General features: G+C 40.5%; 1 protein-coding gene across 1 annotated transcript in view; it reads right to left on the reverse strand.

Annotated features, from left to right (window-relative positions):
• The window catches only part of Rab10 (RAB10, member RAS oncogene family), a 62,542-nt gene that overhangs the window by 3,231 nt on the left and 41,065 nt on the right, over window positions 1-18,246 (reverse strand). Inside the window, exons 2-5 of the mRNA NM_016676.5 lie at window positions 14,031-14,091; window positions 6,209-6,347; window positions 2,611-2,700; window positions 1,954-2,055 (exon numbers count right to left, since the gene is read on the reverse strand). Coding sequence (NP_057885.1) covers window positions 1,954-2,055; window positions 2,611-2,700; window positions 6,209-6,347; window positions 14,031-14,091 — 392 coding nt within the window. The remainder of the gene's footprint in view (window positions 1-1,953; window positions 2,056-2,610; window positions 2,701-6,208; window positions 6,348-14,030; window positions 14,092-18,246) is intronic.

Raw genomic sequence — 18,246 nt, forward strand, 5'->3', positions numbered from 1 at the left:
CTTAGAATATCACAAATAGAACTGAAAGGGTCATGGACAAAACTTAAAAGGCCTTTGGTAGAACAAGGGAAAATAGAACAATGCTCTGAAAACCCACAAAGCCCTCAGAAAGCCTGGTAAACCTGAAGTGAGACTCCTGTTTGGCCTATTCTGGCTGCCTCAAGATAGACCTGTCCCTGTAAATGTTAGGGAACGGGGGCAGTCTACACTAACAGGATGAGGTCCCAAATACCTGTGAGCTTGCCTGATAAAAGCCTTTGCTCTTTAGACAGCTTTTAAGGAAAATACACAAAAAGTAAAGAGCAGCTCAAACAGGGCCCATGCCGAGAAAACACAACAGGAATTCACTTTCTCTAGGAACTTCTAGCTCTGTCTTTCTCTAACTTAACTGAAATCAGCTCAGCTAGAAAAGGGGCACTAACCCAACAGAAAAGGAAACCAGGGATTCTTTAGATTTGTGAAGATTATTATTATTTTATTATTTTGAGACAGGGTCTATGTATGTAGATTTGAGTGACCTGGAACTCACTATATAGACCAAGTTGGCCTTTCACAGAGATCCATATGCCTCTGTCTCCCAGGATTAAAAGTGTACACCACTATACTCAGCAGTTTTTTGATTTTTAAGGAAAGGATCCCACAGTGGTACACAGGCTAACCTTGATCTCAGTATGCAGTTCTGCCTCTACCATCCCAACGGAGGAATTCAAAATGTGTGCCAATATGCTTTACTTCAAAATGTCTTTTCCATCTTCAAAACAGATTAGCTTACAAGGTAGGTTTCCATTACATTTTCATGTATAAAGGGCTATAATTTCCTTTCTTTTCTGAGATAGCATATCTTACTATATCCACAGCTATAATAGTACTATGCAGACTAAGCTAGTGTAGAACCCAGAACCTTAGGCATACTAACCAAGTGCTCTGGCACTGACCTGATTTCTCAGCCGAATTGATACTTAAGAAGCAAACACAGTAAATGTTTACATAATTTAGAGATTTATAAAAAAAAAAAAAAACTCCCTTTCCAGATCTCCCTTTGCCATATGTAACGGCATATGTGTGTTACACTGTTTGGTACCATATACTTTTTAAATGAAACCACAAGCTTTCATTTGATCTTTCATTTATTTTTTTAAATTTGAGACAGACTTCATTGGAGTCTCTCTGTAACCCAGGCTGGCCTCAGCATACAAATTAACCTGTGTCACCTGCCTAAGTGCTGGATGTGGGCATGTGTCATCACACTGGGCTCTAACCTGCTTCTCATTGCTCAACATACTATAAAGAGCCTTTATGTATTTATCCACACTGAATTTCTCTCATGCTTTGAAAGCTAGAGATTGCACTTGGGATTTCCCACATACTAGACAATCACACCATGGTCCTCAGCCTTCCTGATGCTAGGATCCTTTAATAAGTTCCTCATGCTGTGGTGACCCCAGCCATAACATTTTCATTGTTACTTCATAACTGTCATTTTGCTGCTGTTATAAATATAATATAAATGTCTTGATATGCAGGATATGTGATATGCAACCCCTGTGAAAGGTCGTTTACTGCGCCCCCCTACCCCATGGGGTCACGACCCATAAACTGAGAACCAATGATCTGTGCCCTCAGCCCCAATTTCACTTCTTTTTGCAGGTTTGGGCACCAACATTACACATTCAACATACATGAGGAGTTGGGGTTGGGGTACTACCACTGCCTGCCTACCTCAGGTTGCTACATAAATTCTAACCATCTAGCTACAGGCTCCTTACTATATTCTTGAGGATCAGGATCTTTTAGGAACAATAGCACCAAAACTCAAGATTTTTCATCTAGAAGGCTAGGACAGGAGAATCAAGAGTTGTGGGCCAGCCAAAGGTATGTATAAAACAAAAACTACTATTACCACCAACAAAAAAGACGAAATAATTTAGAAATGTTGCTTCATAAGGAACTTACCTTTCGGAGGATGTCTTCAGCTAATGTGAGGAACGCCTTTTCGATGTTTATATTTGCTTTTGCACTAGTCTCAAAAAACCTAATACCATGCTCCCTTGCAATCTAAAATAGAAGCAAAAAAAAAAAAAAATTATGCAACTGCCAAATGTGGGCAGACAACTGTGGCAGTAACATGTTAGACAATTGTGGGACTCTGAAAGCAGTAGTGTCAGCTAGAATGTAAAGACCATTTTAAGGAGTCAAGATCTTAAAAAGAGAGGTAGGTAATAAAAACAACCTTCTCTCTACCTCAAGAGTTCATTGAGATATCCTAAATCAGGTATTCTGTCCATACTTTAGAAGCTCAGTGTGATATACCTAATTTCTGCTTGCCACAGTCTTTTAGTTATAAACTTCAGAATCTTAATAACTGGCATACTAAAGTTCTAAGATTAAAACAACAACTGCTGACACATTTCTCTTAACGTGGCTTATATAAAGCACAGATGTGGCCTTCCTCCCCATGTTAGTGACATAGTGGAAAAGTCTCTCCCAGGGTAAGCTGTGTTTCATAAGTACTTTTTCTAAGACCCAGCAGGGCTGCTTAGCACGTCAGCACTGCGGTCACAACAGGCAGTCCCCAGTCTCTATCACAGAGCTCTGCCTACTCACACGTACCTGTTCTCCTTTGCCTTTCGGTACAACTCTCTTGTCGTCCATGTCACACTTGTTCCCTAGTAACATTCTTTCCACATCTTCATTGGCATGCTGAAACGGGAAAAATTATTACCGCTGCACACTCACATGATTGATTACTTAATATTTTCTAAAGAGACTGTATGTTTCTTACATTCATGTATTTTTCTGTGTAACTGCATGTGATGTGGTGTATGTGTAAGTCCGCAGGGACGCAGACCCACACATGGGTACGTAGACACAGAGACCTTTTTTAAATTCTGAGACAGGGACTTGGAACCATCAACTGGCTAGACTGGCTGACCAGTGAGTGAGTCCCAGGGTTCCCTGTCTCCACTTTCCAGAGCAGGTATCACAAGCCTATACATGGGGCTGGAGAGATGGCTCAGTGGTTAAGAACACTGGCTGTTCTTGCAGAAGACCTAGGTTCAATTCCCAGAACTTACATGGCAGCTCATAACTGTTTGTAACTATAGTTCCAGGGGATCTGATGCCCTCTTCTGGCCTCTATGAGTACTCCATACAGGCAGTTGGCACAGACAAGGCAGCTAAAAAACAACAAAATCCTACTCTGCCACACCTGAGTTTTATGGTTGCTAAAGAAATGATTGAACCTAGTTCTCATGTGTGCATAGCAAACACTTCAACTGCTATCTTTTTTTTAAAGATTTGTTTGTTTGTTTATTACATGTAAGTACACTGTAGGTATCTCAGACACTCCAGAAGAGGGCATCAGACCTCATTACAGATGGTTGTGAGCCACCATGTGGTTGCTGGGATTTGAACTCAGCACCTTTGGAAGAGCAGTCAGTGCTCTTAACCGCTGAGCCATCTCTCCAGCCACTATGCTCTCTTACTAGCCTTAAATTTTCCTTGTTAAGACCTACAAATTTTAAACTACCTAGCAAAAGACGTACAATCCCTAAAATTCACTCCAAATGTTAATTCCCTTGTAAAGAACTTGTCTACTTCTAAACATATTCTCTCCAAAAAGCAAGATATGGATATTATCTGAAACAGATCATTTATACATATTTAAGCTGACTAGACTGTACATATAACATGTAAATACATGCCTTAAGACAAGTTCTATAGAGCCCTTGTCATCTCTAATAACTACACTGCTATTAGGAGATCTCAGTCATTTAATTAAAAACAAATTCAAAATCCCAGTATTCTGAAGGTGGAGGCAAGAGCCACAAGTTGCCACAAGTTCAAAGCTGTCTTGGTCTATATAATGGCTTTCAGGCTAGTCTGGGCTACAGAAACCTAGCTGCAGCTCACACACATCTGTTAACTCTAGTTCCAGGGTACCTCAGGCACTCTTCAAACTTCTGTGGCACCAGGCATACAAATACATACATCCATGCAGACAAAACCTTCATACCTACAATAAACCTAAAGAAAAGGAGTGATGGAACATGCCTGTAATCCTAACACTTGGGAGGTAGAGATAGAGGTTCAGGGATTTAAGGTCAGAGAGCTGAGGCTAACCTAGGCTCCGTGAGACCCCGACTTACAGACCCAAACCCAAACCAAACAATTAAACAAAACCTTTTGTGTACCTAAATGTCAGCATCAATACAAGAGGAAACTAGAGACAGAGTTTACTGTTGCTTGTAGCAGCCTGAGCAGTTCTTTTTAGAGACCTAAACCCAGTTAAGCTAGAGCCTTAACAGAATTTCAGCATAACCTGGGGGGTGGGGGGGAGTTTCTCTCATTTCTGCGCTTTCTAGAAGAAAGAAGGCTCAACAGCTAAAGAACACTCACTGGTGTTCCAGAGAACACAAGTTCAGTTCCCAGCACCCACACCAGATCAAACACAACCACATCTAACTCCTGCTTCAGGGGTATCTGATACTCTCTTCTGACATTACAGAGGCAGTATTTGTTCATACAGGCACACTCATATAAGTAAAATTAATAAGTCTTTTAAAAAAGAGAATTTGGGGACAAGTCAGTGTGAAACAGGAGTTGAAGTTTACTTAGAGATTAACACACATTTAAGCATAGGTAGAAATGAGGAACCCGGAGAGAGGATTGTGCAGTTAGTTGTTAGTATGATTTCAAGAGTCACATTTAAGCATCTTAGCAACTATTATACATATGATTTGTGGTTTCTGTTTTTTAAAAGAAAAATTCTCACTATATAGCTTTGGTGGCCTTGAACACAGAGACACCTGCCTGCTTCTACCTCCAAGTTGGGGGGGGGGGGGCTCTAAAGGCATGCATCACACCATGCCTGGGATTTTGGATGGCTCTTAAATTACTTTGTTCTAAGGGACCTTCCACCTGTTTCTGCCCTCTTTTTCTGTAAGTGACATCACAGGGTGGTTTCTGAAGCACATTAGATAAGATTACAGACTTGTAAAGTAAAACCACACATCACAAGCATTGCAGAGAGAGCTAAGGCACATTTTCATTATAAATGACACTTAAGTAATAATAAAATTTTCAGAAAATTACAAGCTAGTATTTGGGGAAGGACGAAGGCCACACGTGAAGGTCATTCATATATGCCAAGACCTTAAGCATATTATCTACAAATCCTTATACAGAAAAAAAAAAAAAGGGTCTCTATCTTTGTAGGCAAATCACACAGTAAACTTTACTAACTGCATTGGCATTCTTGACTCTCGAACCTGGAAGAATTTCAACCAGACTCTGGGATATGGGGCAGATTTCTCAATTCATGCCCCATTAGCCCCACTCATTTTTCTTTCCTGCTTTACAAGTATGTTACCAAGACAGTGAGAAGGACTGAAAGATGGCTCAGTTGGGAGACTGCTTGCCCAGTGTACAGGAAGCTCTGGGATCAATCCCTAGCAGCACATAAACTGGAAGAGGCAGAAGGATTAAAGTCATGCTCAGCAAGGTCAAGGCCAGCCTGAACTACATGAGACCTCTCAAAAGACAGCAACAAGGCTACCCACAAAACAGGCAATACTTGCAAATCAGATATTTATCATTCAGAATATACAGAGCTTCAAGGTAATGAAATGATTTGGTAGGTCAAGAGGCTTGCTCTGGGGCTGGAGAGATGGTTCAGTGGTTAAGAGCACTGACTGCTCTTCCAAAGGTCCTGAGTTCCATTTCCAGCAATCACAAGGTGACTCACAACCATCTGCAATGTGATCTGATGCCCTCTTCTGGTATGTCTGAAGTCAGCTATAGTGTACTCACATATATAAAATAAATAAATCTCTAAAAAAAAATGCTTGCTCTGTCAGCGTGGGGACCATGAATTGGATCCCTTAAAAGCCATATAAAGGTGTAAAGAGAAAACAGACTCTATGAGGCTGTCTTCTGACCACTACATGTGTGCCCCGACAAGCAGTGTCTTAATACCTAAACATTTAAAAATGCCTGGAGCAATATGACTTTCCCATAACTTACTAATTAAAAACATTTTAATCACCCAATAAAAATTCACTGAGAAATAATTCATTTGGAGAAAAGCATCAGGAAAACCACTGGTAATTTTTATTATCTTGAATACATAGAATTATTGAACAAATTTTGAAGATAAACTGTTTAGATTGTTGAGGGAGAGAGGGCATATGCTCCTGCTATGTCTTACCTCATCTATGTTTCTAAGCCACTTGCTGATGTTCTCAAAGCTTTTACCGTTGGTGATGTCATACACTAGCATGATGCCCATTGCTCCTCTGTAGTAGGAGGTTGTGATGGTGTGAAATCGCTCCTGGCCTGCTGTGTCCCTGAAATAACCATCAATAATTTTATTGAGTACTTTAGTATCACTAAACTTCAAATAAAGAGTAAAACAGAATAGTAGTAAAAATATAGATTAAAATTCACTATTTACCACAAAGGAGAAACAGAACAAGCACTCATAACTCTTTTATTTGATACAGGCTGAGCTCAAACTTTAGGAAGGCTTGAGCTCATATCTCTTTGTATTAGCCTCCAAAGTAACAGCATCACAGGAACCAAACAGAAAACTATTATTATAAGCTCCACACTTCATAGCGGCAAGAAATTAATGACCTACTCATACTGAGCTGAAAGGAAAAACAGTAAGAATTGACAAAATATGTCTTGAAATTACTTAGTAAGTATCCACAAGCCATATTAAAAACTCTTGAATCCATTTTATCCATATTCCTTTTGTTTGTTTGTTTGTTGTTTTGTTTTGTTATATTTTGTTTTTCGAGACAGGGTTTCTCTGTGTAGTCTCAGCTGTCCTGGAGCTCACTCTAAAGACCAGGCTGGCCTCAAACTCAGAAATCCGCCTGCCTCTGCCTCCCAAGTGCTGGGATTAAAGGCGTGCGCCACCACTGCCCAGCTCATATTCTTAATTCCATAAGGTAACACAAAGCATGTGAAATTCTTTTTTTTTTAATTAAAGGTTTGTTTATTATTTTATGTAAGTACACTGTAGCTGTCTTCAGACACACCAGAGGGCATCAGATGTCATTACAGATGGTTGTAAGCCACCATGTGGTTGCTGGGATTTGAACTCAGGACTTTGAGAAGAGCAGTCAGTGCTCTTAACCACTGAGCCATCTCTCCAGCCCAGCCCCGCATGTGAAATTCTTAGCTCATTTAAAGATCACAACTTTTAGGATCACTTATAGAACTGTTTGTTTACTAACTCACTCAGGCAGACTGCCCTCCAGTCTGCACATGCTGGCCAGGAATTCTACCACTGTGCTATGCCTTCACCTCCCTACACTTCTACCTCCTACTTTTAATTTTTTTTAATTATTTTTATTTTTCCATATGTGTGAGTGTTTTGCCTACAAGAATGTCTGTGTGCCACACCTGTGCCTTGTACCCATGCCAGAAAAGGGCATCAGATCACCTTTGTACTCAAGTTATATAGATAGTTGTGAGATGCCATGTGGGTGTTATGAATTGAACTTGGGTTCAATTGAAGCCAGTGCTCTTAATCCAATTACTGAGCCAATCACCAGTCCCCTCCCTCATCTCTCTAATTTTATTTTTACTTTAATGTATAATATGTATGAATACGTATACACCACATGACTGCCTGGTGCCCTTCAGAGACAAGAGGGTCTGGTAGATCCAGTGTCTGCCTTTTGTAAAAGCAATTTTAAAAATTATTTAAGTATTTGTTTGGTTGGGGGGGGGTGCACAGTTTCATCTTATAGCCCCGGCTGCTCTGGAAACTCACTCTGTAGGCCAAACTAGCCTTGAACTCACAGAGATCTACTTCCCTTTGCCTCTTATTGCTGGGAGGAAAGATGTGTACTCTTAAAAGGGAGAGCCATTGCCTACCTTCCCTTCTCTTTTGAGACAAGACTTCTCTACTTAGTCCTGGCTGGCCTGGACCTTGCTGTGCAGACTAGGATGACCTTAATCTCAGAGATTCTCCTGTCTCTGCCTTCTAATTAAAGATGTGCACCACCTAATGCCTAGTCCACAAAAGTAATCCAAACATATCAACTATAGTGTAATGGCAAAACCAAATCTTGACATTAGTGTTATGTTGGGGGATAGTTTTATGCACTGTGTATTGAGATGCCGATTTCTGTGCCTAGAGATGTGGCTGCACTGCCAAGCATCTCCCGTCTCAATGTTGTGTAAAAATTGTTTTCCATCACCTCTGATTGGTTAATAACGAGCTGATCAGCCAATTGCTGGACAGAGGAAAAAGACCAGAAAGAGTGAGGATTTGCCATGGGCAGGTTGCCAGGGGAGACGTCCCAAGGACACTGATGGTGCATGAGCAGCCATGGCCAAGACTAAGATGGCAGATAAAGGGACACATGGCTGGGGTAGGCAGCCAGAGAGGGTTAGAAAACATGAATATCTTCCCAGCTATAGTGCTGAAGCTTATAATACATATGAGGTCTCCTAGAGCTATAATGGGTAGGGAAAAAAACCCAAAACTACTTCTACAGTATTATCTATGACAGAATCCAGATTTCACTCTTTTGCTTTTCCCTTATTTTTATATATAAATAGTTCTCTGTATACTTACTACATGCTGGGGCTGGCAACGTGGGTCAGTAGTTAAGAGCAGTTGTTGCTCTTGCAGAGGACCCAGGTTCTGTTTGTAGCCCACAACACCCTCTTCTAACCTCTATAGACACCTGGAATTTATGGTGTGTACATACATACACATACACACCCCATAATCTAAATTATATTTACCTGTTGGGCATATGATGGGCATGTGTGCATCGTGGTGTTATGTGTGGAGGTAACAGAGCAACATGCAGGGGTTGGCACTTTCCTTCCACCACGTGGATCATGGGATCAAATTTAGTTGTAGCTTGGTGGCAAGCACCTCTCCTCACTGAACCAGCTTCCTGGACTCCTTTATTCTGTTTTACTACCCTATGTGTCTGTGGCTTCCTCTTTATCACATTGTCTTGGCTTATTTATTGCCGCTAAATATAATGTTTTTAAATTATGTGGCTAATTCTTCTTAGTGTACTTTGTTAAAACTGCAAGCTATACTGGTCTACACAATTTTAGAAGAAGCTTTTGTCTATGTTTAAAACAAAAACACCTCCTAGCGAACTTTTTTACAGTGTTAAAACCTGAATTCATTGGGACTGGAAAGATAGCTCAGCTGTTTAGAGCACTGACTGCTCTCCCAGAGGTCCTGAGTTCAATTCCCAACAACCATGGTGACTCACAACCATCTGTAATGGGATCTGATGCCCTCTTCTGGTGTGTCTAAAGAGAGCTGCGGTGAACTCATATACATAAAATAAATAAATCTTTTTAAAAAAATTCCTGAATTCATGGCTTTAAGTATGTCTAACAAGATTTCTACCACTGAGATATATCCCACCCACTGCTCCCCTCAGCAAACATCTATAAAGACTGTCTGTAGTTGCTGTTTCTCCACAGATCTTTGTTAATTAACTCAGAGGGGTGAGCAGGGGTGTGTTTGCTGGGGATTGACCTAAGCAGGATCACACTTGACAAAGCACATGCTCTAAGTACTGAGCTACATACTGTATTCCATGCCCCTCAACCAACTCTAGTCATATTCCTTTTATTTAATCCAGAGAGACTGTGTTTCAAAAGAACACCAATAATCTTGTCTTCAATTCAGTAGCCATTTTTTTCTCTATTATCTCAGTCACTAAGTAGACTCACAAACAGTTGGCCATGTCATCTAGGATTATAGAGACTTGATTATGTATCTTAGGCTAACCTCACAATCCTCATTCCTCAGCTTCACTAATGTTGCCATTTACAAGCATGCGCCCACCATCCAACTAAAAATGATCGTCAAGTGTTGCCCAAGGAGGTGAGAAGGGGGCAGATCCTCTGGAGGTGGAATTATAGACAACCACTTGTGAGCTGCCTGATATAGGTGCTGGGAACTGAACTTAAGTCTTTTGAAAGAGCAGCAAGCACTCTTAGCTGCTGAGCCATTTCTCTGGTCCTGTGTTTGAAGTTTGGAGCAAAGGCCAAACTCACCTAAAAGGTCTGAATTATTTTATATTGCTACCAGTAACAGATGAGGGTAACACACGTAGGTAGGTCCTTACCTCATAGGTTACTGGTTTTTTGATGATAGCCATCCTAGAGGAGTTGAAGTGGTAGTATTGTGGTTTGGATTTATGTTTCATTTCTGTTTGTTGACAATGTTGGATATCTTAAAAGTATTGACCATGTAAACATAGTTTTGTAAAAATGTATTAATATCTTTTGCTTATTTTTAAAATGTATTTATGTATTTTGTGGGCACTTTGCATGCACAATGTTATTAGAAGAGGGTACTGGGAGGATTCAGCAGCAGTGACTGGCTACAAAGCTCATGGAAGCAATGCCAAGACAAGGATACCAAGATCCTGGAGGATCGTCCTATTTGTATAGCAAAATCTTAAACACTGAGCCAGCTTTCACCCCTAAGTGTGCCAGTGCAGGAGCAGATATAATGGCAAGCAGACCAGGGTCAAGACAGTCTCCACCCCAAAAATGAACTGTAACAATTACGCTGGTCAGGATGTAGAGGGCTCCACTAGCCACTGTCAACTACAGTTATTCTGCTGGCCAACATGCCCATCATCCTGAGCACCCTCTGGTCTTCTGCAGGGAATCTGGTCACCACCCAGAGGGAATAGAATCGTCTCAGAACTAGTTCTCTTCTCTCATGTTAATCAGACATGCTTTGAAGCACTTTATAACTAAACACGAGAAAGTAACAAGAGAGAATCAGGAAATTGGAAATAAGAAAGACCGAGATTATTATTCAACTCCTTTGCTTTGAGTCATTTGAAGAATTTAACTGAAAACCTTGACAGCCAAGGCAAGAAGGGAGAGGAAATATTGGGCAACTCAGAACAAATTACTTTTCCCCCTAGAAGTTGAAAGGAGAGGATACTTAAGTAATTATTTTTCATAAAACTCCTTCTTGTTCTGTGCGGGAAGCGGGTGCGGCCGCATGGGCCAAGATGCTTACTGCCTTGCCTGAGCATGGGCGGGCTGCCTGCCGGGCTAGTCTATCCCTCGTGATTGGTGACCGACCTGAGCTTGTGCTTGGAGCGCAGGCGCGCGTGCGTGTGTGTGTGTGTGTGTGTGTGTGTGTGTGTGTGTGTGTGCGCGCGCGCACGCGCGTGTGCGCGTGTGCGTGTGTGAATTCTGATTGGATGAGGTGGGGTGGAGCTAAATGAGGTCAGTTCGCCTCGAGTACAGGAGGTTTGTTGTTTAGCCCTTGCCCTAAGTAGAAGCTAGTTGTAGTAAGAGAAACTGTTGTAAGGGGAGTTGTTGTAAGAAAAGCTGCAAGAAGGAGAACAAGTAAAGAAGCTGTTGCATGAACCCGACTTGGTGTCCATGTCATTCGTGTCTCTCTGGCTCGAAGGACCTGTAGCATTCTGATTGTTAATATACAAAAATACTAAGAATGGTAGAGGATAGGGGACTGGGAGGAGGTGGGCAGTAATCAGGGTGTAAAGTGAATGAATGAATGAATCAATAAATTAATGAGAACAAAGGAATAATGGACATAAAACATGTGACTACAAACATCGTGTGTATTACATAGTTTCTTCTTTTGGTTTTTGAAGACACAGCCTCCTCCATTCCCATTTATCCCTGCTTGTCTGCAAACTTCCACCCTCTTCCCTTTCTAGAACAGTTCCTCATATATTGATGTATTTTCCTTACTCTCTGAGGCCTTCTATCACCCCATTATTTAAAATTGTTCCTTCTTGTCTTGACCCCCATTTGTCTGCAAACTTCCACCCTCTTCCCTTTCTAGAACAGTTCTTCATATATTGATGTATTTTCCTTACTCTCTGAGGCCTTCTATCACCCCATTATTTAAAATTGTTCCTTCTTGTCTTGACCCCCCAGCACCACAAAACAAAAGCCAAAAGTGCCAAAGGTCTTCCTCAACATAACAGGAACACAGGCGAGTTGGTTTGCTTTCAGGTCTTTCCTGAGGTGGTATAAACTGACCAATAATTCTACTCCTTTAGAGAAAGCTTCAAGTCTCCTACATGTAATGCAGCTGAAATGTGCCTTGGGAAAGTGGTGTCAGGACTCAGGTTAGTGTCTCACTATAGTTTAGGTAGCCTAAGAAACTTTCATTACTCTACTATGAATATCACCAACATTTCCTGCTTCCCCATCCCTAGTCATTCACATCACAGAGTCAGCAAATTATACACATATTTCAGGGTTAAATCTATGACTAAATTTTCTACTAAAAAGGAACACAACACACTTAGCTAAACCTACATCATGTTACCTACAGGTTTATAATGTTAGCTATGAAATATTAACATTAAAGATATTAAAATATTAATGCTTCCCAAAGAGTAATCACCATTTTGTGTTTATAGAAATTTGTTTTAATCAGCTATTCACTGTTACTTGATTTATTAATAACCCGTTTTCTTATTTTGGTGGGGGAGGCACATCATGCCAAGACACGTATGTGGAGATCAGAGGACAATTCTGGGGAATCAGGTAACGCCTTTACCATGTGGGTTCTGAGGATCAAATTCAGGTTGTCAGGTTTGGTGAGCCATCTAACTGGACCTGTTTTAAAAAAATTTGTCTTCATTTTTCAGAACCATAACACCTATTTATAGCCTCTAATTTCTGTTAGAATAACCCAGATAAATTTTTTAAAGTTTTCTATGTCCATTTTAATTTGCATACTTTATACATTTATACTTTTCTTTCTTTTTGGTTTTTGTTTTTTAAGACAGGGTTTCTCTGTGTAGTCCTTGGCTGTCCTGGAACTCTGTAGACCAGGCTGGCCTCAAACTCACATAGACCCTCTGCCTCCTGAGTGCTGGGATTAAAGGCATGTACCAGCACACCTGGCTTACATTTATACCTCTCAATTTAACTGTACCTTATCAAAATGACCTGGCTCCCTTGTTTTGTTTTTTAAACATGGCAACATGTAGCCAGAGCTTTCCTAGAATCTGCTATGTAGCCTTGAATTCCTGATCATCCTGTCTCTAATCTCCACATACTGAGATTACAAACATATGCCATCAGGCTTGGCTTGATCTGGGATGCTCCAATACATGGATTCTCACTATGCTAAGTAGCCTCCAGCAACTAAGGCAATGAGCAACATATGATGATGATAATGATATGAACACACACATGCTCATGTGCAAACACATTTAGGTGCCTATAGTTCAAAATCCCCTAAAGCTAGAGCTACAGGTAGCTGTGAGCTGCCTGATGTTGGTGCTGGGAATTGAACTTGGGTCCTCTGTAGAAGAAGGTCTTGCTTTTAACCACTGCACTATCTCTCTAACAACTTTAAACCAAGAGAAAAAGCTTCCTGCCTCACTACCTTTGCTCAAGGATAAAGATGCCTATTGTTAGTGATACTACTTTTAGAATGTCTCACACCACAGTCCAAATCTAATCCAGTGCTCTAGATTCAACCCAAAAGAAAAACTGATGTTAAATATGTGAAGAGCAATTAAACACTGCATGCTTTATAATTCCCCTTTTTTAAACCATAACATATACTTCTAAGCCTATTTTCACTTTTTTCCTGTTTTCAAAACCAAGCAGTTTTTCCCTGCCATTAGAATTATTTTTTACCAATCTAATTAGTATGATTAGGTTGTTAAAACAAAGCAAAAGTAGAATTTTCCTTGCACAAAATTAAGTATGTACAGATGAGAGAATGTTGTAAAATACTATTATTGCCAATGACACCCTACAAAAGGAGTGCTACATTCCAAGGAGTCAAAGCACTGCCCCTCCCTCAGTCCACACGGTGGGTGAAGCCCTGTGCTTTGGACACTGCTGAGACAGTTATTTTTACTTTGGGCAATAATTTCCAGTTCCTAAAAGGTCACAGGTTGCTTGTTCAGGAAGGGCAGTCTAGAAGACACTGAATAAATGGCAAAGGAGAGTCTTGCTGTAAACTGAAAGCAAATTGCACCAATACAGGAAGGAAGAATGCTTACCATATCTGTAGCTTGATCTTCTTTCCTTGTAGTTCCACTGTTTTGATCTTAAAGTCTATTCCTGTAACACAGGGAAGATAAACTGTAATTGATGCTTTACTTGGCAACAGCCAATTTTTCGAAACTCAAAATAGTTTTAAAAACTTAAATACTTAATATTTTACTTGGAGATTTTAATGTCTATTCCTTTTAAAAATTATTTTTTTAACTGTAGACAGAAAAATCCCAAGTTGCCCCACCACTTTGTTTTGTTTTGTTTTGTTTTGTTTTGTTTTGTTTTGTTTTTGACAAAGTCTAACTTTGTAGTCTTAACTTTGTGGTCTGGAACTTGGTATGTTTAGACCAGGCTAGCCTCCAACTCATGGACATCTACTTGCCTTTACCTCCCCCAATGCTGGGACTTTACACTCTTACAGTACAGAATGAACATGTGCCACAATGTATTCTGACCCCACAAATTAAATGAAAATCAATAACAAAACACTTATCTAGGAAAATTGCAAAACATTCTGAAATTCATGAGTCATAGAAAAAAATAATAAAAATTTATGGGGAAAATCAAACTAAAATGAAATTTTGTGAGACACAGGCTGGCAAGAAGGCTCAGTCAGTAAAGTGGTAGTTACATGAGTATCTTATCTCTGAACTTGCCGGTCAGCAAATCTAGCCTATCAGTATACTCCAGGTTCAGTGAGAGACCCTGTCTCAAAAAATATCATGTGGAAGCTTGTGAGATGCCTCACCCAGCAAGAGCAGTACTTTCTGCTAAGCCTGACAGCCTAAGTTCCATCCCTGGGGCCCAGATAGTAAAACGAGAAAACCATAAGCCATAAGTAGTCCTCTGACCTCCACATGCATGCCCCCTCCCTCAAATAAGCATGTAAATAAATATATTTAAAACGAAATCCCAAAACATAAGGTGGACAGTGATTGAGAAACACTAGCTACAGCCTCTTGCCTGCATACATGCATGTATACCAGGCACATACACACCTTCTTTTAAGTAGCCTGGTGGTGGTATGACCCGCTTTTAATCCCAGTACTCAGGAGGCAGAGGCAGGGGAATCCCTGTGAGTTCAAGGCCAACCTGGTGTGCAGAACAAGAAAATAGCCTCTTCTTTACTCAGGTTTGGTTCTCAGCGAATGTCAATGTTATCTGTCATCAAGCCCTAGCTAGATAGCAATTAACAATAAAAACTATTTAAAATTCAAACACCTAAAGGTAAACCAAAGTTCAGAACAAATGTACTGCCATCTTAACAAACAGATAGCCAGGCAGTGGTGGCACATGCCTTTAATCCCACACTTGGGAGGCAGAGGCAGGCGGATTTCTGAGTTCGAGGCCAGCCTGGTCTACAGAGTGAGTTCCAGGACAGCCAAGGCTACACAGAGAAACCCTGTCTTGAAAAACCAAAACAAACAAACAAACAAAAATTAGATAAAATCTAAAGGTGACTAGAACCGGTTAGGTGATCCCAGTATCTATACTGCCCCCACTGCTTCCATGACAACAGAAAGGGTGACAATTTATCAAGTACACATCATTTCTGAAGTTCACGTATTTTAAAAATCTGCAACTACTTTTTCTAGGGGAGGAATTAATATTTGAGTCTTGTGTTCTGGGGGCTGGGGGGGGGGGTGTGGGAGAAGAGACTGATTATTAATCAGACTCTCTTTCTGTCTCTTTTCATCTTTAAGTAGCCCAGGATAGCTATGAATTCTTGGGTTCTGCCTCAGCCTCCAAGTGCTGGGCTTAAAGGTATGTGCCACCAAGATTAACACACTCATTTTAATAACTAGCCTCTCAACAAAGCATGCTGGCATCCACAATCCATAATGTTCCTCTTTCTAAAATCTTGAATTTCTTTTCCCCCTGATTTTGAGTTTGTCAAATTATTATCCAATTTTTCTAGGTTGCCCTGATTCACCATAGCTAATGAAAAGGAAAAAGGAACATTTACCAGCATTACCTTTAGAGCTACAGCCTATATTTTTGTTTCCTTGGGAATAACTGTCCTAACATAACCTAGAAGACTGATTAAGACCAACGATTCCAGCTAGGCATATAGTTTACTAGTCTTAATTGATAACCCTGACAACCAATACTATTTTAGGAAATATGACTAAAGAGAATAAAATTGAGACAATCTCTAAAACCCTTGGGATAAAAATATGAAATCACTGGAAAATGTATATTTCAAATGATCTGCTTAATTCATCAAGATAAAAAGATCACCCTAGGAGCTGTAGAGATGGCTCAGCAGTTAAGAGCACTGGCTGCTCCTCCAAAAGATCCAGTTCAATTCCAAGCACCCAGGCTTACAACTGTTTATCTCCAGTTCCAGAGGATCGGATGCCCTCTTCTGGCCTCCTCAGGCACTGGACATATATGGTGCACACACATACATGCAGATAAAACACCCAAGTTCATAAAAACAAAATCAATAAAAGTTAAAAAGAAACATCACTTGAATGCTTTCAGGACTATACTTAATCAACATCCTCCATGAGCTATTTAAAACATAAAACCAAAGAAATTTGCCTTTGAATTCAAAGAGTCATCAAGTACAGCACAAAGTTATCAAGACACATCCATCACAGAAAAATTTAAAAACACTGTGAATGGAGTTTATAAATGCTTGCAGAAAAATAAAACAAGTCCCATTAAAGGGCAATTCTAAACATCTCAAAAGCAGCAGTAGGACCCAAAAGATAAAAAGTGTCAGGAGAGCTTGATGGGAGGCGTGGTTAGTAAAACGCTTGCTGTGTTGTCCTAGCTTCATTTCTGCTGCTGTGACAAAAGCCTGACAAAAAGCAGGAAGGTGGTTTACTGTAGCTCACAGTCAACCATAGACTAGAAAATCCCAGTGGCAGGAGCTTAAAGCAGCTGTCATGTCACATCAATAGTCCAAAGCAGAGAGACATGGATGCACCCCACACACACACTCACTTGCTCACTTGTGTGTAGCTAGCTCCATTTGTCCAGTTGCACACACTTCAGAATCCTCTACCTAGAGAATGGTGCTTCTAACAACAGTGGCTAGTCTTCCTAAGTCAATAGACTTAATGAAGACAATACTCTACAGACACACCAACAGGACAGTCCAATATGAACTCACTGAGACTCTTTCCAGGTGATTCTAGGCTGTGTGAAGTTGACAATTTTATCTAACCATCACACTGTGCAAGCATGAGGTCCTTGAGTTCAGATCCCAGTGTGGGAGTACATCTTTTAATTCCAGCACTAGAGCAGGAGATAGGGGTGAAGAAAGGAGGGCCCAAGGTGAGTAAGAGGTTCTATCTCACAAAATTTGGCCTCTGGACCTCTCATGTATACATATGAACACAGAATATATGCATACACCACAGACACACCAACTTTTTTCAACACCAATACCAACTGAAAGCTATTCTCAATCATAAAAGATAGCAAAGAATTCAGCCCCTGTGTGTAAAGTAAGACACAGTGTCTCAGAGTGTGACACCATAACAGGTGCTGTGAAAAGTCTGAGAACTGAGAGCTCTCTAACCTTTTTCTCCAAAAATAAATTCAACCTAACCCCACCTACAGCAATAATAGCATATAATCACGGAAAGCTGTTTAAGGGCTGGTGGGGAGAAACATCAAGATGCAGGTTTCCTAGCTCTCAGGACAGATGAGACACCTACTGCATAGAGCCAACTTAAAACCCCAGAGAGTTTAGCTGGACAGAAAACAGCTTGCATGGAATATAGATGACTCTTCATTTTCCTTAAATTGTCACCAACACCCAGGCAGGAACCTCTCCAAACTGAGTATCTTCTCTACTCCAAGATCAGCCATTTACCCTAAAAATCATTTTTTAATCCTAAATTACCAACAACTGCTTTCCCCCTCTCTTTCTCAAAAGGACATTTATAACAGCAACCATCTGACCCTTCTTTGGATTTCATTCTTTGTGGCTCTGGCACACATGTGCACATTAATCTTTATACCTTATCTCCTGTTTATCTTTGGGTTCCTACCTATAGATTCAATTACAAGCATTCTGAGGCAAAGTGTGAATTTCTATACACAGGCATCCTTCTAAGACAGTTTTGCCAAATCAAAAAAGTGGAAGATAGGAAATCACTAATAGAGTGATGAAAAGAACAGGTCAAATTGGCCTGGAAAACAATGAGAAGTTATTTTGAAGAGGGCGCCTCACACTATCAACACTGCACTCAGGAGGAAGGT

This window comes from Mus musculus, chromosome 12 (genome assembly GCF_000001635.26).
Source record: "Mus musculus strain C57BL/6J chromosome 12, GRCm38.p6 C57BL/6J".
Lineage (NCBI taxonomy): Eukaryota > Metazoa > Chordata > Mammalia > Rodentia > Muridae > Mus > Mus musculus.